The sequence below is a fragment of the Lynx canadensis genome, chromosome E2, assembly GCF_007474595.2.
Source record: "Lynx canadensis isolate LIC74 chromosome E2, mLynCan4.pri.v2, whole genome shotgun sequence".
Classification (NCBI taxonomy): Eukaryota; Metazoa; Chordata; class Mammalia; order Carnivora; family Felidae; genus Lynx; species Lynx canadensis.
Window position 1 is genome coordinate 54671171 of NC_044317.1, and position 18098 is coordinate 54689268.

At 60.2% G+C, this 18098-nt stretch overlaps 1 protein-coding gene across 1 annotated transcript; it reads left to right on the top strand.

Annotated features, from left to right (window-relative positions):
* The first annotated feature begins 543 nt into the window (after positions 1–543).
* On the top strand, positions 544–16631 carry IGLON5 (IgLON family member 5). The gene is made up of 8 exons (XM_030299385.1): positions 544–622; positions 8328–8406; positions 9532–9764; positions 11157–11276; positions 12698–12832; positions 12998–13118; positions 13651–13805; positions 15092–16631. The coding sequence occupies exons 1-8, from the start codon at positions 544–546 to the stop codon at positions 15178–15180; spliced, it is 1011 nt and encodes a 336-aa protein (XP_030155245.1). The 3' UTR covers positions 15181–16631.
* Positions 16632–18098: the final 1467 nt, after the last annotated feature.

Genomic DNA, 18098 nt, shown 5'->3' on the forward strand with positions numbered 1-18098 from the left:
GGTCTGAGGGAGGAGGGGGCTGGGAGCAGGACTCCTGGGTCTGAGGGAGGAGGGGGCTGGGGGCAGGACTCCTGGGTCTGAGGGAGGAGGGGGCTGGGGCAGGACTCCAGGGTCTGAGGGATGATGATATTGGGCCCCGAAGCAGAAGGGAGGTGGGCTCAGGAAGTGTCCCCGACCCGGGGTTCTGGGGATCCGAGGTGGGAAGACGTGGGGACGCCCCGGGCGGGAGGGGGTAGGGGCCGGGCCGCAGTAACAAAGGCCTCTCCCTCCAACAAGCAACCCCCCCTCGGCCCCGCCTCCCCGGCCCCCCGCCTCCCCTGATTGGCCGGCCTTCCTGCCCGTCAGCGCCGCCCCCCTCCCCGGGTCTGCAGCAGCTCCGGCCGCCTCGTCGCGCCCCCCCAGCCCCCTCCCCCCGCCCCCGCCGCCCCCCGGGCCGGTGCAGCCGCAGGCGGGGTCCCCCTCCCCCTCCCCCTCTCCCCCCGGCCTCGCGCGCCCCGGACCGGCCCCCCCTTTCCCCTCCCCCTTCGCGCCGCCGCTGCCGCGATGCCCCCCCCTGCGCCCGGGGCCCGGCTCCGGCTTCTCGCCGCCGCCGCCCTGGCCGGCCTGGCCGTCATCAGCCGAGGTACCGCAGCGTCGGGGGCGGGGGGCTCGGCCGGGACGCCGGGGTCCCGAGAGGGGCTTGGGGGTGGGGGGGGGCCGCCTCCCGGGCGAGGAAGGGGAGGGCCCCGGACGCCGAGGTCTGGGCCCGGGGGCGGGGGCTGCACCCCCTGGCCGGGAAGGGGGTCTCGGACGTCTGGATTCGCGCCCGGGGGCAGGGTTCCGCGTCCCGGGGGCTCGAGCCTGGGCCTAGGGGCGGAGGTCGGCTTCTCCCGGCCGGCGAGAGAGGGGTCGCGGACACCTGATCCCGGCCTGGGGGCGGGAGTCTGCGGCTCCCTACCAGGGAGGGGGGATCAAACGCTAAAGTAAGGGTCCCTGGGCAGGCTCTCTGAACTGAGTTGGGGTGCGGAGGGGAAGTGAGATGCCCCGTCGGGGGTCTTCGTCTCTGAGTGAAGACGGTCCCCGAGGGGGGTCCTGGCCTGAGGGCTGGGGTAGGCGTTTCTGGGCAAGGGTGGGGGGATGGTGCCTTCCCAGGGTCTGTAAGAGAAGGCGGCAGGGGTGTCCGCAGAGCTCCAGCCCAGGGCCAGGAGAAGAACGGGGGCTCTGGTCTCCCAGCTGGGTCATCTAGGTTGGGAGAAAGTGTTGGTGTTTGGAAGGTTGCAGTTACGTGGGAGAAAGGAGCTGGTGATCCAGGAAGTTGGGGACCCCGGCTGGGGACTCAGATGTGGGAAGCCCCTGCTGGGTAGCACGGTTCAGAGGTTGGACTGAGAATGGGAGAGGCAGATGGAGAAGCAAGGGAAGGGAAGGGTTAACATGGGGTCAAAGGGTTCATCTCAGTCCTGGTGGTGCAGGAGCAGGGGGCTGGGGGCTGTTTGTGTGGAATGGGGAGGGGTGACCTGGGCCACCTCTGGATAGCAGGTGTGCAGCTGGACTTTGTGTGTCCCCGTTGGGCCAGCAGCCCAGAGATGGTCCAGGAGGTGCCCCCTGAGGACAGGAGAGAGAGCAAAGCGGCAGGAGGCAGGCACCAGGGTTAATTCGGTGCTTCTGGAGGATTCCCCCAGGCCCTGCCCCGAGCCGAGGATCACAGAGTCTGGGACACAATCGGGGACAACATAGAGTCCTCAACAGTCTCAGGGAGGCAGCCACTCTCAGCCTTCCACCCACACACAGCGGGTCACGCACAGACACATAAACACCCGTCACCGAGTCTGACCCAGAGCCGCACCCGCAGACACCCACGGTCTCACAGACATGGCCCCGTGTGTTCAGGACGCCTGTTTCCGCACTCGGGACCCCCAGCCCCCGGGCCTCAGCTGGCTGGCGGCTCATTGGGCCTGAGGTCGGAGCGTTCCTCCAGCCTGACCTGTCTGAATCACCGTCTGACTCTCTGACTGCCTGTCTGCGTCTCTGTCTCTGACTCTCGTCTCTCTAGGTCATTTCCAGAGGCTCCCTAGCTCTGGGGGACATCCCATTTGTCTCTTTCTCGGGGTCTCTGTCTCTCCATCCCTGCTGGTCTCAGCACAATTTGACATCTGTCCCTCCCTGCCTGGAGAACTCTTTCTCATTGTCACACACGCGTGTCCCTGTCTCTTCCTAGCCCCCCTCACGTGCGCCTTGGTCCGTCCGTGTGCCTTTCACTTCTGGGAATTCACGTCCCCACGGGCACCTCTCATTTTTGTCCTTGTCCTCCCCTTGCCTCTTGCCTTCTGCTTCTCCTTCCCCCACTCCTCGTACCCTGTACCCTCATGACTCCCTTCCTCCCCCGCTTCCCTTTCTCACCCCCTCTTTTCCTTTGATCTCAAGATAACTTCCCATTTTCCACTCTGAGTCTTGCAGATCCCAGAAATCACTGTTGTACGCACATCCTGGGCTGGGAGCTTCTTGGAGCCAGGAGGCGGTCTGTGACCTAGGTCAAGTCCTTTCCCACTCCTGGGCCCTGGGGTCCCCGGGGGAGATCTGGGGACAACAGGGGACGGGGCGGGGGAATGCGGGCTGAGACGGAGCCAGGTGGCAGCCAGACAGCCCCACCCACTGTCATTTGGGGCGCTCTGAGAAAAAGCCTGGGTCCATGTCTACAAAACTGCATCTTCTCTCCTCTTTGATTCATTTGCTGGTTTCCAAATTCCGGAAGGAATGCCTGCAAGGGAGCAATCCACCACGTCCCCGCCCCGCCCCTCCCAAAACACACACTCCACACTCCGGAGAGAGCCGGTCCCGGCTCTCCCCCTCGCTCGTGCGAAGTCAGACACGCAGAGTTGCACTTATACGCAAGGTACTGGTTTGTTTGTGGACGTTTCTCCCGAGATAGAAACAAAATAAGCCCATTTCTCTGCCACTGGCTTTTTTCCACTTAACCTTAGTTCCCTGGCATCCATAGATATCATTCTGTTTTTCATCTCTTTCCTAAATTCTTTATGCCAGCACACACACTCACACCCACGCTGACACACCCACACCCACACATACGTATTCACTTCCAGAGATGGTGCAGGCGGTTCCTTTGCTTCCTGGCCGGCTGGCGTGGGGTAGTAGGTGGCGTGGGGCCAGCGGAATGAGGCGTGCCAGCCACTGTCCACGGGGCCCTCCGGACCCCCGGTCTGTCTGGACTGGATATTTGACAAATATTTACTGAGCACAAGGTCTCCTTTCTGGGCACTGGGGATCTATCTGTACGTACACAGCAGTGAGCAAGCCCGACGAACTCAAGGAGCTCTCAAGGAGCTTCCATCCCAGTGGGACGGAGAGAGATCAAAACCTCAAAACAAGCACGGAAGGCAACAGGTCATTTCAGAGAGTGACGGGTAGCCTAAAACAGTAAGACTGACTCGGGACGCGCTGCACATGTGGTCTCTGGTGGTTGAGGAAGCCCTCTCTGAGCCGCTGGGAGGGGAGTTTGGACTAAAAGGAGAGCAGTCAGCCTTTCGAAGATCCCCAGGGAACAGTGGAAGCAAAGGTCCTGAGGTGGGAACCAGCGGAAAGGAGCAGCCAACACGCTGTGGAAAGTTCCAGGGCTCTTGGCTCGGCGTCCAGACTCCGGGAGTCCGGGGCATCGGTGCTGGGAAGGCCTCTACACTTCAAGCTCAGCTCAGAGGAAGAGGGGGGTCTTCTCACCGGCTCTTCCCTGCCGGAGCCACACCCCTCCCAACACCTCCCCCACCCCTCCCTCGGGCCAGCCTCCCCTCTGCCACAGCTCCCAGAGTGACCTTTGCAAAGTCACACACGCTTGCGGGCCTTGGCTTCCTGTCGGGGGAATCCAAGCATCCCCCCCATTGGAGGGTCCCAGCTTCACTTATGTCCCTTTGGGGGGTGGCCCAGGGGCCTCCATCTTGTTGGAAATCTCCTTCTCTCTTAAGGAGAGGAAACTCACCTGGCCGTGACCTTCATCGCTGGATCAATCAGGCCCTCATACCTGCTCCCTGGCCAGCTACTGGTCCAGACTGGCAGAGACCCGAGTGGTCCTTCTGGTCACCACCAGCCCCACCCCCAGGACAGGCTGGCACCTGCCGCCTCATCACCCCAACAGCCGGCACACCTATAGCTGTTGGCCAGCACCTAACCAGCAGGCTCTGCGTTGAACCTGTTGCTTGGGTGACCTCCTTTCATCCCCACCACCACAACTCGGGGGTGGGAACCCTGAGTCCCAGGGACCTGAAAGTAATTTGTGCAACCGAACGGCAGAGCTGGGACTCGAACCCCGAGCAGCCGGGTTCTCCAGTCTGTTCTTTCAGCGGCCTGGCCATGCTGGCGTGGTGGTGTGAGAGCAGATGCTGACAGGGCACCTGTATACCAGTCGCCGACTCGGGGGTGCTGGGCATAGAGCGACCTACACCCTGCGCCCACCCCCACCCCCGCCCCCAAGGGACTGACACCGAACCAGGGATAGCAGTAGATGTTTCCTAAAAAAGAAGGTACTGTCAGGAGCAGCTCGCATTTATTGGGCCCTTTCTGCATGCTAAGCGCTGAGTTAAACGTTTTTCTTGCATGTTCCCATGAAATCCCTCACAAAACCCTCAGAGGGAAGAGCTGCTCTTTTCCCCCTTTTCAGAGATGAGGAAACTGAGGCTCAGACTGCCCGGGGGTCCCCCGGCCAGGAAACGGTGGCGCAGACATTTGATCTCGTGGCACGGATCCCTCGGGGCTTTCTTATCCAGCCTCTCAAGACCAGTCGTTCTCCCTACAAACACGTCCCTGCTCTGAGCTAAGCCCAGCTCTGGGGGACACAGCCAAGAATTGGGCCCCCTGGGGAACACCTGGTCAGGTGGGGGAGGCGCCCTTGAACACTGCCCCAGCCGAGTCAGAGAGGATCCAGTAGAGAGTGGAGACACTCTCGGTCTTGAACAGTCAGGGAGGTCCTCCCGGAGGAGGGGGCATTTGAGTTTGGGTCTTGAAGAAGGAGTAGGAGTTCAAGAGCTGGAGACACATGTTGTAGGTATCTCTTTACATTCATCCTTCCAGTAAGTATTTCCCAAGGCCTTCCAGGGTCAGGCCCTGTGCTGGGAGATGCTGAGGGTACATACAGACCTGAGTCAGACCCAGGCTCTGCCCTCGAGAAACTTCTAGTCTGATGGGGGAAACAGACACAGATGGTCACCACAGTGTGTGATATGAGCTCTAAGGGAGGTAGTCCAGGCATTGTGGGAAAACAGACCAGGCTTGGAGGGGTAGGGAGGGCTCCCCAGAATTGAGAGAGAGTTTTCCAAGCAGAATTCCTACCGAGTGGATCTCATGTGCACCAGCTCGCTTATACATTAAACATCTCACGAGGCCTCCTGTGGGCCAGGCCCAGAGCCGGCAATGCTGGAACCCTGGAGGTGGGTCAGACACAGGCCCCACCTGGAGGGGCTCCCATCTGGTGAGGGAAGCAGGCTCAGACAGGATCCAGGGTGATCAGGACCGAGAGAGAGAGAGAGAGAGAGAGAGAGAGAGAGAGAGAGAGACAGGAGCCGTGCTCAGCGACCAACTGGGTGTGAAATGACTATTCCCACCCCCACCTCCACTTACTAAAGCCCAGAAAAGGGAAGGGACTTGCCCAAGGTCACACAGCAGGGAGGGGGTTCCTGATCCTGGAGTCTGGGAATTGTGTGAGACAGATTCACGGACCCAAGACATCCAGATTTACAGACACGGGGACCAGGAGTCCAAGACCCGCCTGAGACGTGGAGTCCTTCATCACGAAGTCTCCTGGGACTGCCCTCGGCTGAGCCTGGAGCTGGGTGTGCCGGGGACACAGACGGTCTGAGCCAGGCTCTGGCCGGGAGGAGAGGTTGGGGAGGCAGCTGAGTCTGAGCCAAGGTGCCCTGGGAGCGGGGCAGGAGCTCATCCCGGCACATGTGGGCTGTGTCTCCTAGGAGAGGCCTCATTATTCTAGACCCCTGGAGAAGGAGAAACATTTTGCCATAAACGGTGGCACGATGAAGAGAAAGGGGGGGAACACAGAGCTGGGCCACACCTGCACGAGGGGAGACAAAGCAGGAGAAGCGACCCCAGGGCCCCGGATCCAGGTTGCGGGGGCTGGGCCTTTGTCCTGGAGGCAGCAGGGAGCCACGGGAGGGGCCCCGGGCAGCTCTGAGGGTCAGGGTCGGGGACTTCCCTCTGGAAGGGTGTGTGCCTGTGTCCGTCAGGACATATGATTAAGGTCCTGCCTGCCTGTGTCTGTGGGCCTAGCTCCTCTGGGTGGCTCTGGCTGTGGTCAGGGGCTCAGCCCAGGGGCCCTCAGTTCCCAGGGGACCTGGGACAGTTCCGTCCTCACCCCTAAGCCCACGTTTCTCCTGTAACCTTGGACAGTGGTTGTCACAGGGGGCGGAGGGGGGATTTTTGCCTTCTAAGGGGCATCCGGCGATACCTGAGGCATGCATGGTTGTCACCGCTGTGAAGAGGGGGGAAGCTACTGTCATCTGGTGGGTAGAGGCCAGGGATGCTGCTGAACATCCCGCACTGCGCAGTCCCCACGGGGAAGAATTGTCCGGCCCCGGCTTGGGAGTGTATGAGCAGGAGTGTGACCAATCCTGTGTGTGTGTGTGTGTGATCCGATCGTAGGTGACAGCGTGACTGTGCGCACCCGATTCTTGGCCCAGGGCAGCCCCTTTGTGTTGCGAGGCTGTGGCCGTGTAACTGTCTCATTGCACACCGTAGCTTTCTGCACGACTTTCCAGAGGGCAGGGGCGTGGGCTGCTGAGCATGGCCCTCAGGCTGGCAGTGTCAGTGTGACTGATTAGGCCGGCGTGGGGGGCGGGTGAGAGAGAGAGAGAGAAAGAGAGAGAGGTGGCCCCCTGGATGGGGCTGTAACCGCTCGTGCGTAGACTGCACCTGCGTGTGGGGGGGCTGTTGGCATCAGCACGATTGTGTGGGTCTAGTTGTGTGTGGTGGGGTGACCTTGGGCTGGCTGCGTGTCCTGGGCTGCGTGTCAGCGGGACTGTGTGCGCCCCCGTGCCTCTGAGCAGGCCCCATCGCCGTTCCTGTGTCGGAGTGCGGGACCGTTTCCCCCTCCGGCCCTGGCTCCGCGTGCCTTCCCCAGGCCCTGGTGCTGTGTCTGTCCCTGTGTGCGTCTGTCCCCTGGCCGTCTCCTGCTGTCACCAGGGCCGTGTGGCAGCGTCCACCGCACGCAGCTCGGGGAGTGACTCTGGCCGGGCTAAGGGGCTGCGGGGTCCACCCCAAACCCCACGACCCGGGGAGCCCACCGCACTGGCTCTGCCCCAACCCGGTCCTGAGGGGCTGCTGATGGAGAGGGCCCCCGGGAGTCATTGGGGACGGCACGGGCAATTAATTCATTAGATTAATTAGCTCCTCATGCCAGGGCGGGGGCAGGGCGGCCCCGTTGCGAGGCCCTCCTTCCCCAGGCGTCCAAGGTCATCCGGCCTCCTCTCCCCCGCCTGATGCCGTCTCCAGCCGCCGCCTCCGAATGCCCAGCCCCCACTCCCTGGCCCCAGTCCAGCCCGCTGGCCACGGTCCACAGAGAGATGAATGGGTGGGGGTGGGGGCTGTGCCGGGCGACGGTGCCCATGAGCGGCGCTGGGGGGGGTGGGGCGGGCAGGCGTGGGCGGGCCCCTGCAAGTGTGCCCCGTGGCCACGGGCAGGCGGGCGTGTCTGCAGACGCGTGTGTCTGCCGAGGTCTGCGTGTGGCTGTACACGGTGCCCAGGGGGTGTATTTGTGCGTCTGTGATAGATGTGCGTCAAGTGGATATACGCGTGCGTCTGTGTCTGCGTTTACGCGTCTGGGTGTCTGCATCCGCATGTGTGGGTGGCTCTGTGTGTGTTTCCGTGTATTTCTGAATTCGTGTGCCTACGCGCGAGCACGTGAACGTGTCTGAACATGTGTGCGAGCGCCCAGGTACACGGCTGTCTGTGCATCTGCACGTGTGTGTCTGTGCATATACATTTAGGTACTTGTGAGTCTGTGCATGTGTATGTATGTGTCTGCGTGCAGTATCTGTGAGTGTGTGTGTGCGTATATCCACACGTGTTTATGCGCTGTCACCGGGGTGCTGTCTTAGTATCTGGGGGTGTGTGGGTCTGTGTGTCCAGGTCCGTCTGGATGAGTGTGGGCTTATGGGAAGGAACACGTTGCATGTGCTTGCTCTGCGCGCGTCTGCCGTGCGTCTCGGGAAACACCGAAGGATGCGTGTGCCCGCGGGGTTGGGAGATGCCTGTGTGGGCCAGGGCACGTGCGTGTGTGTGCACATGTGTACGGTCCCCGCTGAGCTGCTGAGCCGAACTGGCCCTCCCGTCCGCAGGGCTGCTGTCCCAGAGCCTGGAGTTCAGCTCTCCCGCGGACAACTACACGGTGTGCGAAGGCGACAACGCCACCCTCAGGTACCTCCCCCCCCCCATCTCGGGGACTCAGAAGATCACCCAGGCCGACTCTTCACCTTCCTTAGGGGAAGCCAGTCCTCACCTGCAGAAGCAGCCTGGTCCCTGTCACTCAGGAGAGGTGGTGAGGGGCACGGACTCTGGGCCTGGCTTCCTGTCTGGGCCTCCGTGTCCCCATCTGCCAAATGGGTAGAGGAATGGTAACCACTGTAGAGGCTGTTGTGGAGATTCAAGATTTTGCACACGCTCTCTGAGTTTAGAAAGCAAGGCATATTGTGACTGCTTAGCAAATGACAGCCAGCCTTATTTCCCCCCAGATCAATGCTGCTCCCCACACTGGGTCTGCCCCCCTCTCCGGGCCTCTGTCCCCTTCTCTGGATCTCTGCCTCCCTCTCTCTGGATCTCTCTGTCCGCCCCCCCCCGGGTCTCTCTGTCCCCCCCCCCCCCGCTCCCGGGTCTCTTTCCCTTCTCCCCAGGTCCTTGTCCCCCTCCCCCTGGATCTCTGTCCCCCTCCTTCTGGATCTCTGTCCCCCTCCTTCTGGATCCCTGTCCCCACTCTCTGGGTCTCTGTCCCACCCCACCCCCGGGTCTCTGTCCCCTCTCCTCAGGTCCCTGTCCCCCTCCCTGTGGATCTCTGTCCCCACTCTCTGGGTCTCTATCCCCACTCTCTGGGTCTCTCCCCCCCCCCCCCCGGGTCTCTTTCCCCTCTCCTCAGGTCCCTGTCCCCCTCCCTCTGGATCTCTGTCCCCCTCCCTCTGGGTCTCTGTCCCCCTCCCTCTAGATCTCTGTCCCCCCGCTCTGGGTCCCTGTGCCTCATCTCTCTGCATTTCCGTCTCTCTCTCTCCCAGAGTGCCCCAGATACTTTTCCAGTTTCTAGCACCCAACAATCACTCAGTAACCATCAGCTACCATTTCATTGTGCACTTAGGCTCACACTTTCCCTCTCTGAGGCTCAGTTCACCCACCTGGAAAGTGGGCACAGTCACCTCGGCCTCACGGGGCTTCAGTGGGAACTGACCGTGCAGGAGGCCTTCCTCCCCCCACCTCTGAGCCCCCACGACGGTAGAACCTGGGGGGGCAGGCTGGGGTGGGGGAGACAAAAACCGTCCTCCCGTGTCCTCCCTGAAGCTGCTTCATCGACGAGCACGTGACCCGCGTGGCCTGGCTGAACCGCTCCAACATCCTGTACGCTGGCAATGACCGCTGGACCAGTGACCCGCGGGTGCGGCTGCTCATCAACACGCCCGAGGAGTTCTCCATTCTCATCACCCAGGTGGGGCTCGGCGACGAGGGCCTCTACACCTGCTCTTTCCAGACCCGCCACCAGCCATACACCACTCAGGTCTACCTCATCGTCCACGGTGAGCCCTCAGCGGGGCCCTGGGTGGCGGAGAGGGTGGAGGGCGCCGGGGGTGGGGGGTGGGGGGAGACTGTCCGTATCCTCGCCAAGTGCCCGCTCCCCGACCCTGGGGACACGTGGTGTGCGAGGTGGACACACCCCCTGCCCTCGCAGATTTCAGCCGAGCAGAAGGAGGGACAGGCACCCGGAAAGTGACCCTTCAACATGACAGCTGCTAGGACAGGAGAGCTACAGGGGTGAGGGGGTGCTCCGAGGAAGATCGCGGTCATTCGCTCAGCTCTGTTGGTTGAGCGCCTGCCACGTGAAGGCACTGCTCCAGGCCCTGGGGCTCGAGGGGGCAGGAGACAGAGAGAGTAACGGGACAGAGCTCAGGGGGCTGCCCCACGCGGCACCAGAAATGGTCTGGAGGGCCGGGGGCCGGTGGACAGACAGGAACCCAGAGATGGAGACAGCCCAAAAGGGCCACGACGAGGCCCGACTCAGGAGCCAGACCACCCCCCCTGCTGAGGGACCCTGCGCATCCGAGGAGGCCTCGGACACGCCATCTGCAGAGCGGGGAGGACTGTCACACGTCAAACCCAAGACTTCGTCAACTGGAAGGGGCAGCTTCATTTTACGCTCTGCTAGAAAAGACAGAGAGAAAGCACCCCGTCATTTAAACGCTGGCCTCTCATGTGGTCTGACTGGAGCCACGTTCAAATGGCTGGAAGAAATAGCCGTACACATTCGAGCTGCCGACCCTGGCAATCTCTGGGGCGCCTGGGCGGCGCAGTCGGCTAAGGGTCCGACTCTTGATTTCCGCTCCGGTCACGATCTCACGGTTCGTGGGATCGAGCCCCACGTTGGGCTCTGTGCTGACACTGCACAGCCTGCTTGGGATTCTCTCTCCCTCTCTCTCTCTCTAAATAAATAAATAAATAAGTAAACTTTTTTTTTTTTTTAAATAGCAACATTAACCTCAGAGGGTGGTAGGGTAGTGAAGGTTCAATGAGCTAACTTTTGTACAACATTTAGAACGGGGTTACCACGCTGGAAGCACCATATGAGTATTTGTGATATCAACTAATTGTTTAATATAAGAATAATAACAATTAATAAATAAACGTAGACAGAGATAAGGGAGAAAGTCAAACCAGAGGGCAGAGGAACCAAGTTAGGAGGAAGGTAGAGAGAGAGACAGAGACTGAGAAAGAACGAGAAAGGCAGAGATCGGGAGTTAGACAAGGAACCAGACCGAGAGGCAGAGGAGAAACACAGAGGAATTCTTACAGAAAGACAGAGGAAATATTGGCTGGACTCCTGGGTCTGAGGGAGGAGGGGCTGGGGGTCCGGACTCCTGGGCCCTGGGAGGCCGTATTCACCCTCTCGCGACCTCTCCCCTCCTGGCCTGCAGTCCCCGCCCGCATCGTGAACATCTCCTCGCCCGTGACGGTGAACGAGGGAGGCAACGTGAACCTGCTCTGCCTGGCCGTGGGACGGCCGGAGCCCACAGTGACCTGGAGGCAGCTCCGAGGTGAGGACCCCTCCCCTGACCCAGAGCCCCTTTCCCCACTCCACAATCTGGGCCCCTCGATTCCCCACATCCCTAGCTAGACTCCTGGACTCCTCCTTTCCCCCTTCCCTGGTCCCCCTAACCTTTGTCATGGTTTGATTCCCCCACCCCCACCTGATCCCATTATTTTACCAACAGCCCCCAGAGCCTTAGAGCCTTCACCACCTGCCGTCCCAGGCCTGGGCCCTTTCCTCTAAATCACCTGCTAGATTCCAGCCTGCCCCCTGTCTCCACCGCTAGTATCCCTGGTCTCCCCCCAGCAGCTCACATAATTCTGGGTTCTGAATCCCTACCACTAACCCTGAGTCAAGCGATGGCCAGTGGCCCCTATCCCTATTCCCATCTCCTGGTCACCTCACTACATCTCGCTGGGTTCTCTAGCCCATCAGTTCTCAAAGTTTGGTCCCCAGACCAGCAACAGCAGCATCACCTGGGAGCTTGCCAGAAACGCACATCCTGGACCCATCCCAGACCTAATGAATGAGAACCCCACCTCACCCCACCTGATCCCCAGCTCCCCGCCCATACCACCACCAGTCCGTTTTAACAAGCCCTTGGGGTGATTCTGGTGATCGAGCTGAGAACCACTGCTCTAGACTACCCCCACACATAGCAGCAAGGTACCTGAACCTGGTATTCCAGATCGCTGGATCTCTCTCACCACCGTTTTCACCTGGATCTCCACCACCATTCCCCAGATCCCTAGATCCTCATTGACTGGGTCTTTGGAGACCAATGGTGCTTATCACTCAGCCCAATAACTAGGTGTCAGATCCTGGATCCTTTCCCTCTGGGTCATCTGAGCCCCACAAGCCTGGGCTTGAGATCCTGGCTTCCTGGGTGCCCTTAGTCCAAAATGTCTTCTGAGCCCAGTGATGTGTCATAAGACCCCAAATACCCGGATTGCCGATCCCAATCACTAGATCCTCATTCACTGAACCCAAGAACTACATCCCAGAACTCTGGATCTGTCCCCACCTTCCACCCTCACCCCTGCCTTGGGTCCGTATTATCTGGAGCTTTCCGAGCACCAAGGTCCTGGGACTGTCCCCACTGGGTGCTCTAAGCCTCATGATCTGAATCATGAGCTCCCAGATCCCTGGATCCTCCCATGCACCCCCCAATTCTAGGACCCTCCCCGTTGGGTTCTAGTTACTAAGCCCCACACCCTCATTCCCTCCCAGACCCCTAGCAAGAGATCCCAGGCTGCTGATTCACACCCCACCCCAAACCCCCCGCAAACCCTTCCTGGCTCCCACTGACCCGGGCACTCCAGGCCCTGCGGTGCCTGCCCCGCTGATGTGTGTCCGTGTTGTGCCCGTGTTGTCCCGTGTTAAGTGTTTGTGTCCGGCCCCGCCCCCACCCCTTCCCTCCCCGCACAGACGGCTTCACCTCAGAGGGCGAGATCCTGGAGATTTCGGACATCCAGCGGGGCCAGGCCGGCGAATATGAGTGCGTGACTCACAACGGCGTTAACTCTGCGCCAGACAGCCGCCGTGTGCTGGTCACAGTCAACTGTGAGCCCCTTGGCACTGGGCACGAAAGGGGGGGCAGGCCCTGGGTCCCTGGGGAGGGGGAAGGGGAGTGCTGGACTCCTGGGAAGGAGGGAGGAGGGGGATGGGGACGGAACCCCCGAGTCCCGGCCTGGCTAGGAGAATTCGCTGACTCTCACCCCTCGCCAGATCCTCCGACCATCACGGACGTGACCAGCGCCCGCACAGCCCTGGGCCGGGCCGCCCTCCTGCGCTGCGAAGCTATGGCGGTGCCCCCCGCGGACTTCCAGTGGTACAAGGATGACAGACTGTGAGGACAGCACCGGGTCCGGCCCGGGTGGGGGTGGGGAGGTGGCCGAGCCCTAGGTCTCGAGAACTGGGGGAGTCCAGCTTCTGGGGGATGGGGCCCAGCTTCTAGCGAGACTGTGGGGACTTGCTGAAAACTTGGGTGTCACAATGATGAGCGTTGGAGCCTGGTCTCAGGCTGTTCAGGGAGAAGTTCAGGGGTCGATGCTGACGCTGTGGCGGGGAAGCTTCAGAGGACCACTGGGGCTGGGGTCCAGCAGAATCTGGGAGCCCGTAGAGATTGGGGGCCCACGCCAGGAGAGTCCAGTGTCCCTGAGGGGCCCCTAGGGGTGCCTGGAGAGAGGGGTGTCAGTGCGAATGGCCCAGAGATCCATAGGGGGCGAGAGCCTGAGGCTAGGGGCCTCTGGGGTAGGGGGCAGAATACGGGGTCTCTGGGAAATCAGGGAGCCTGAGAGCTGCGTGCAGTGGGATCTGCGCCCTGAGGGGGTCCCAGGCCAGGGTTCCAAGGCCCGGTCCCTGACCCGGGTCCCCGGCAGGCTGATCAGCGGCACAGCCGAGGGCCTGAAGGTGCAGACGGAGCGCACCCGCTCGATGCTTCTCTTCGCCAACGTGAGCGCCCGGCATTACGGCAACTACACGTGTCGCGCCGCCAACCGGCTCGGAGCGTCCAGCGCTTCTATGAGGCTCCTGCGTGAGTCCGAGAGGGAGGGGCGGGGCCGGGGCGAGGGGGCGGGGATCGGCGGGGGGGCGGGGCCGGGGTCGGCGAGGGGCGGGGCCGGGACTGTCCCCCAGACGGACTGCCAACTTAGGAAAGAGGTCGACCCTGAGACCCAAGCAAGGCGACTGAGCAAGAAACCCATTCCCTCAATGAATGTCGATTCACTGAGTGCCCACTAAGGGGAGGGCTTTCGGCGCTGGGGACACAGCAGTGCCCAAAGGAGACAAGGTCTGGGGACTCGCAGAGCTCATGGCCTAGTAGTAGTAGAAAGGCAGCAAATAAGTAGACACTTAAATAAAATAAAAAGCAAACAAAAACGTACATAAAGAAGCACCCCCCCCAAAAAAAAAAGTGGATATCGATAAGGGTGACGGAGAAAATAAATAAGGATTGGAAATGGTAGCGTTAGATAAGCTCATCATCAGAAGTTTCCTAGAGAGGATAACATTTGAACTGAGACCTGAATGGTCAGAAGCAGCCAGCCCGGCCAAGATCTGCGGGAAGAGCTTTGCAGGCAGAGGGGACAGTATATGGAAGGGCACAGTGAGAAGGCTAGCATGACCTGAGCACAGTGATCACGTGGAGGCTGAGACGAAAGAGGAAGGGAGGGGCAGAGTCTCATGGGCCATGGAAAGGATTTTGGATTTTATTCTACTGCAGAGTGAGGCCACCAGAGGCTATTAAGCAAGGGAATGACCTAGTGGTTGGTGCTTCAAAAGAGAAATCACTTTGACTGCTATTTAAAGAATGGCCTGTAGGGGGGGTGCAAAATGGAGGCAGGAGGCCCCGCTCCGTGGCACAAAGTCTCTGTATGCGGACAGTTTTGAAGGTGGAGGAAGAAGGAAGTGGGGGTCGAGGCGATCACAGGTTTCGGCTTGAGCACCTGGGTGGGTGGGCACGTCGTAGTAAAGTATTGAAGTGGAGAGATGCTGGGACGGGTGCAGTAGCCAGTCTCGGGGAGGAAAGTCAAGAGGACCATTCTGGACGTGCCGACTGCAAGACCCTTGGTGGCCATACTGGATAGACCGAAACTGTACGACGGAGAGACCGACGTGGAGAGAGCCCCGGGCTGAGGCGGTGAAAAAGAACATCTGGGAAAGACGGAAAAAGAGAGAGGGACTGAGTGGCAGACAGAAACAAGTGTCGCTAAGTGTCTTGGCGTCTCTGCCCCCAGAGACAGGGCAGACGCAAGGCACCGGGAAACACACATGGGGTCTCCCCTTCCCAGGCCACCCCCGCGACCCTCTGTCTTTCCCCAGGCCCAGGATCCCTGGAGAACTCAGCCCCGAGGCCCCCGGGGCCCCTGACCCTCCTCTCCGCCCTGGGCTGGCTGTGGTGGAGGATGTAGGAAGAACCCAGCGCAGCTCGCCTCCCCCCTGCGAGGGGCCTGAGGCGGAGAGCGAGAGAAAAAGGGAGAGCCAGCGCCGTGGGTCTCGAGGGGGCGGAAGAGCTCTCTGCCACCGAGGAGGAAGAAGAGAGGAGGAGAAGCAGGAGGAGGAGGAGGAGGAGGAAAGCTCTTTAGAGAACCCATCACTGTGAGGGATAACGCAAAATTATGCATCTTTCTACAGCCATTTTCGCCACCGTTCACGTTTCCGAGTGCGACCCACCCCCGGCCACCCCACACCCCTCTCTTAGCTCAGGCTGTCAACTGGATCGTGTGTATGTAGTGGGTGTGTGTGAGCATGAGCCTGCACGTGTGTGTACGTGTGGGGGGAGGGGCTCAGCAATCTTCCCTCCCCTAACACCCCCATGCCCACTGCCCCCCAGTGCTGCCGCCTCTCTCCTCTGGCTGGAGGTAGGTATGTGGGCTTCGCGGCTGGAGCTGTGAGGGGAGGTTTGCCAGGCCCCCTGCTTCCCCAGTATATGCACGTACCCCACCCCTTCCCCTCCCTGTTAAAAGAGCGTCTCCTGGGCAGGTTGGGGGTGGGGAGGGGTGTCCCGCTCGCCTGTCAAGCTATCATTCAGCCTCTGTGAGCAGGTGAGCGATCTCCATCTAGGCCCGGGGCCTCGTTGCTGTCAACCACCAGCTGCCTGTAGCCAGAGGCCCCATCGCTGGCTCGGCAGCCTGAGACCTTCCCACTTTCCCTGCCCCCCACCCCGACTTTCTGGCCCCCTCTGGGCCAATCGGTGCTTCCATCCAACTGTCAGACCGGTGCCTGTGGCCACCTGTCTGTCTCAGTGCTTCGCCCTCCCCGACCCCCGACTCCCCTTGGCCGCCCGCAGCACCAACCAGCTGCCCTCCGTGCCCCCGCAGCTTCCCACGGGTGTGGGCTTGCTGGTCCCCCACTCCCCCACTCCCTGGCCTCTCTCCCAAAGGCTGCCCTGACCGCCCTCACACACACTCACATAGACACACACACACACATACCAGCGACCGTGGCCAGCAATAGGCCCCCCGGCTCCGGCTGCACTGCAGCTGGTGACCGGCTGTGTTCCCCCCGAGGGTGGGCAACTTGTCAGGAGGGCATGCTGAGAGGCCGTAACCCCAGCTCTGAGGTGGGAAGACACGATCTTGGCACACATCACACAAAGTGGGGGAGAGAGAGGCGTCACACAGGCATCCCCAGTCCAGTCCAAGATGTCAAGTCTCCAGCTCCGACTCCTGGGGGACCCGCTATAAACACTCGCCCCAAACCACACTACCCAGAGCTTGGTGGGGGGAGGAGCTCAGAGCAGGGGCAGGGGGGCAAGGGGCAGTGACTGTACCTCAGACGGGGGCGTGGGCCCCATCCCACATTGTCTTCCATTCCCAGGGTCCAGGGGATGGGGAGGGGAGGGGGAGGGATGCAAGGGAGGGGGCGGGGGGCCCTGGGGGCCGTGTGTTCCGATTCATGGGGAGTGTTGAGACCACCACACCAATAAACGCCTTTTTCCAAAGTCTCTGCCTGCAAGTATCCGTGTCATTAAGGATTTGAGTGAGTGGAGGGCAAAGGGTCGTGGTCATTGGTGGTGCCTCTCCAGCATCATTTCTGCCTTCTCTGTCTTTGGTAGATTTTGATTGGCTTCAGCCCCTCGGCTAATGAGTTCCAGAGCTGTATGGATTCACAAGATGCTATTCCACTGGATAATGTAGCTCAGTGGTGTGAGGTGTATCTAGATGAGTTGCTTTTCTCCATTACATGGAAGATCTTGGGTCTGTGGGGATAGCAGTGGTGGGGAAGATAGCACGTAGAGCCTGAGAATGATACAAACACTGAAAGACAGAGTGGCGGGGGGAGGGGGAGCGAGCTAAAGAAACTGAGTCCACGATGCCATCGTTTGAGTAGCTGGATCAAAATTTACCTGATGCCCACTTTCACTTACATAAGCAACACAGCCCCCTGTATGTAGAAGCCAACGTGTGTTAGGTTCCTCACTCTAGTGATTAAAAGGAAATGAGAGCTCTGATACAGAAATGATATCAAGGATCCAGGTACCCAGGACCCCAGGCTTCACCTTTCCAAAAAGATCTAAGAGCTCTATTTCCCAAAGGCCTCTTTCACCCCAATCTTTAACCAGAATACCTCACATCCTTTCCTTCCCTGAGACAGATGCTGGTTGCCCTTGCTTTGGTTGTTTCCTCCTTCTTTGCTCTCAGACCCGCCTCCCACGACACAGGCTGAGATACTTGGTTTCCCAGCCTCACTTGCAGTGACGTGGCTAGTTTGGGGTCAACAAGGGGACTTTGCCAGTAGGCTTCCAGGAAAGTTTTTTCCTCGCTAGTGAGGTTGGTCGAGGGGAGGGGTGTGGGAAGGGAACCTTGCTCCCTCCCTTTTGCCTTCAGATACAGTTGTTGTGAAGAGGTGATGCCTGGCACTGTGGCAGCCATCTTGCTACATAAGACAATATGCCAACCCACTGGGGGTGGCCGAGCAGGATGTAGAGAGCTCAGGTCCTTGATGGGGTCACTAAGTTGCTGAGCCAGCCTGAAACCACCATCCATTTTGCCACCATTTATTTTGTTTCTTGCGGCCAAGGGAATCTTCATTGATGCACTCCCTAAATTTCCAATGAGAAACCCAGCTAAAAAAGAAAGACATCATTGGGGACAGCAGCTGCAAGCCCAGCCTTTCGCTGGCACCTAAACATGTGCAGTATTTATTGATTGCCTGCTATGTGCCAGGCTCTGTGTTAAGTGCTGGGGATAAAATGACACGCACAGTCTCTGCCTTCCTGAAGTTCTCAGTTTAGAGACGGAGTCAGAGGCTAAACAAGTACTTCTGTATTTATGTTCGAGGAGCAGAAGGGTCAGGGTCAAGGCAGGTTAGGGTCATGGGTTAGGGA

Bases quoted from the DNA above. Each gene is read 5' to 3' on its own strand.
- IGLON5 (XM_030299385.1), top strand. From the start codon at position 544: ATGCCCCCCCCTGCGCCCGGGGCCCGGCTCCGGCTTCTCGCCGCCGCC. The intron at 623-8,327 runs GTACCGCAGCGT...TCCCGTCCGCAG, and splicing joins CCTGGCCGTCATCAGCCGAG to GGCTGCTGTCCCAGAGCCTG. The intron at 13,119-13,650 runs GTGAGGACAGCA...GGTCCCCGGCAG, and splicing joins TGGTACAAGGATGACAGACT to GCTGATCAGCGGCACAGCCG.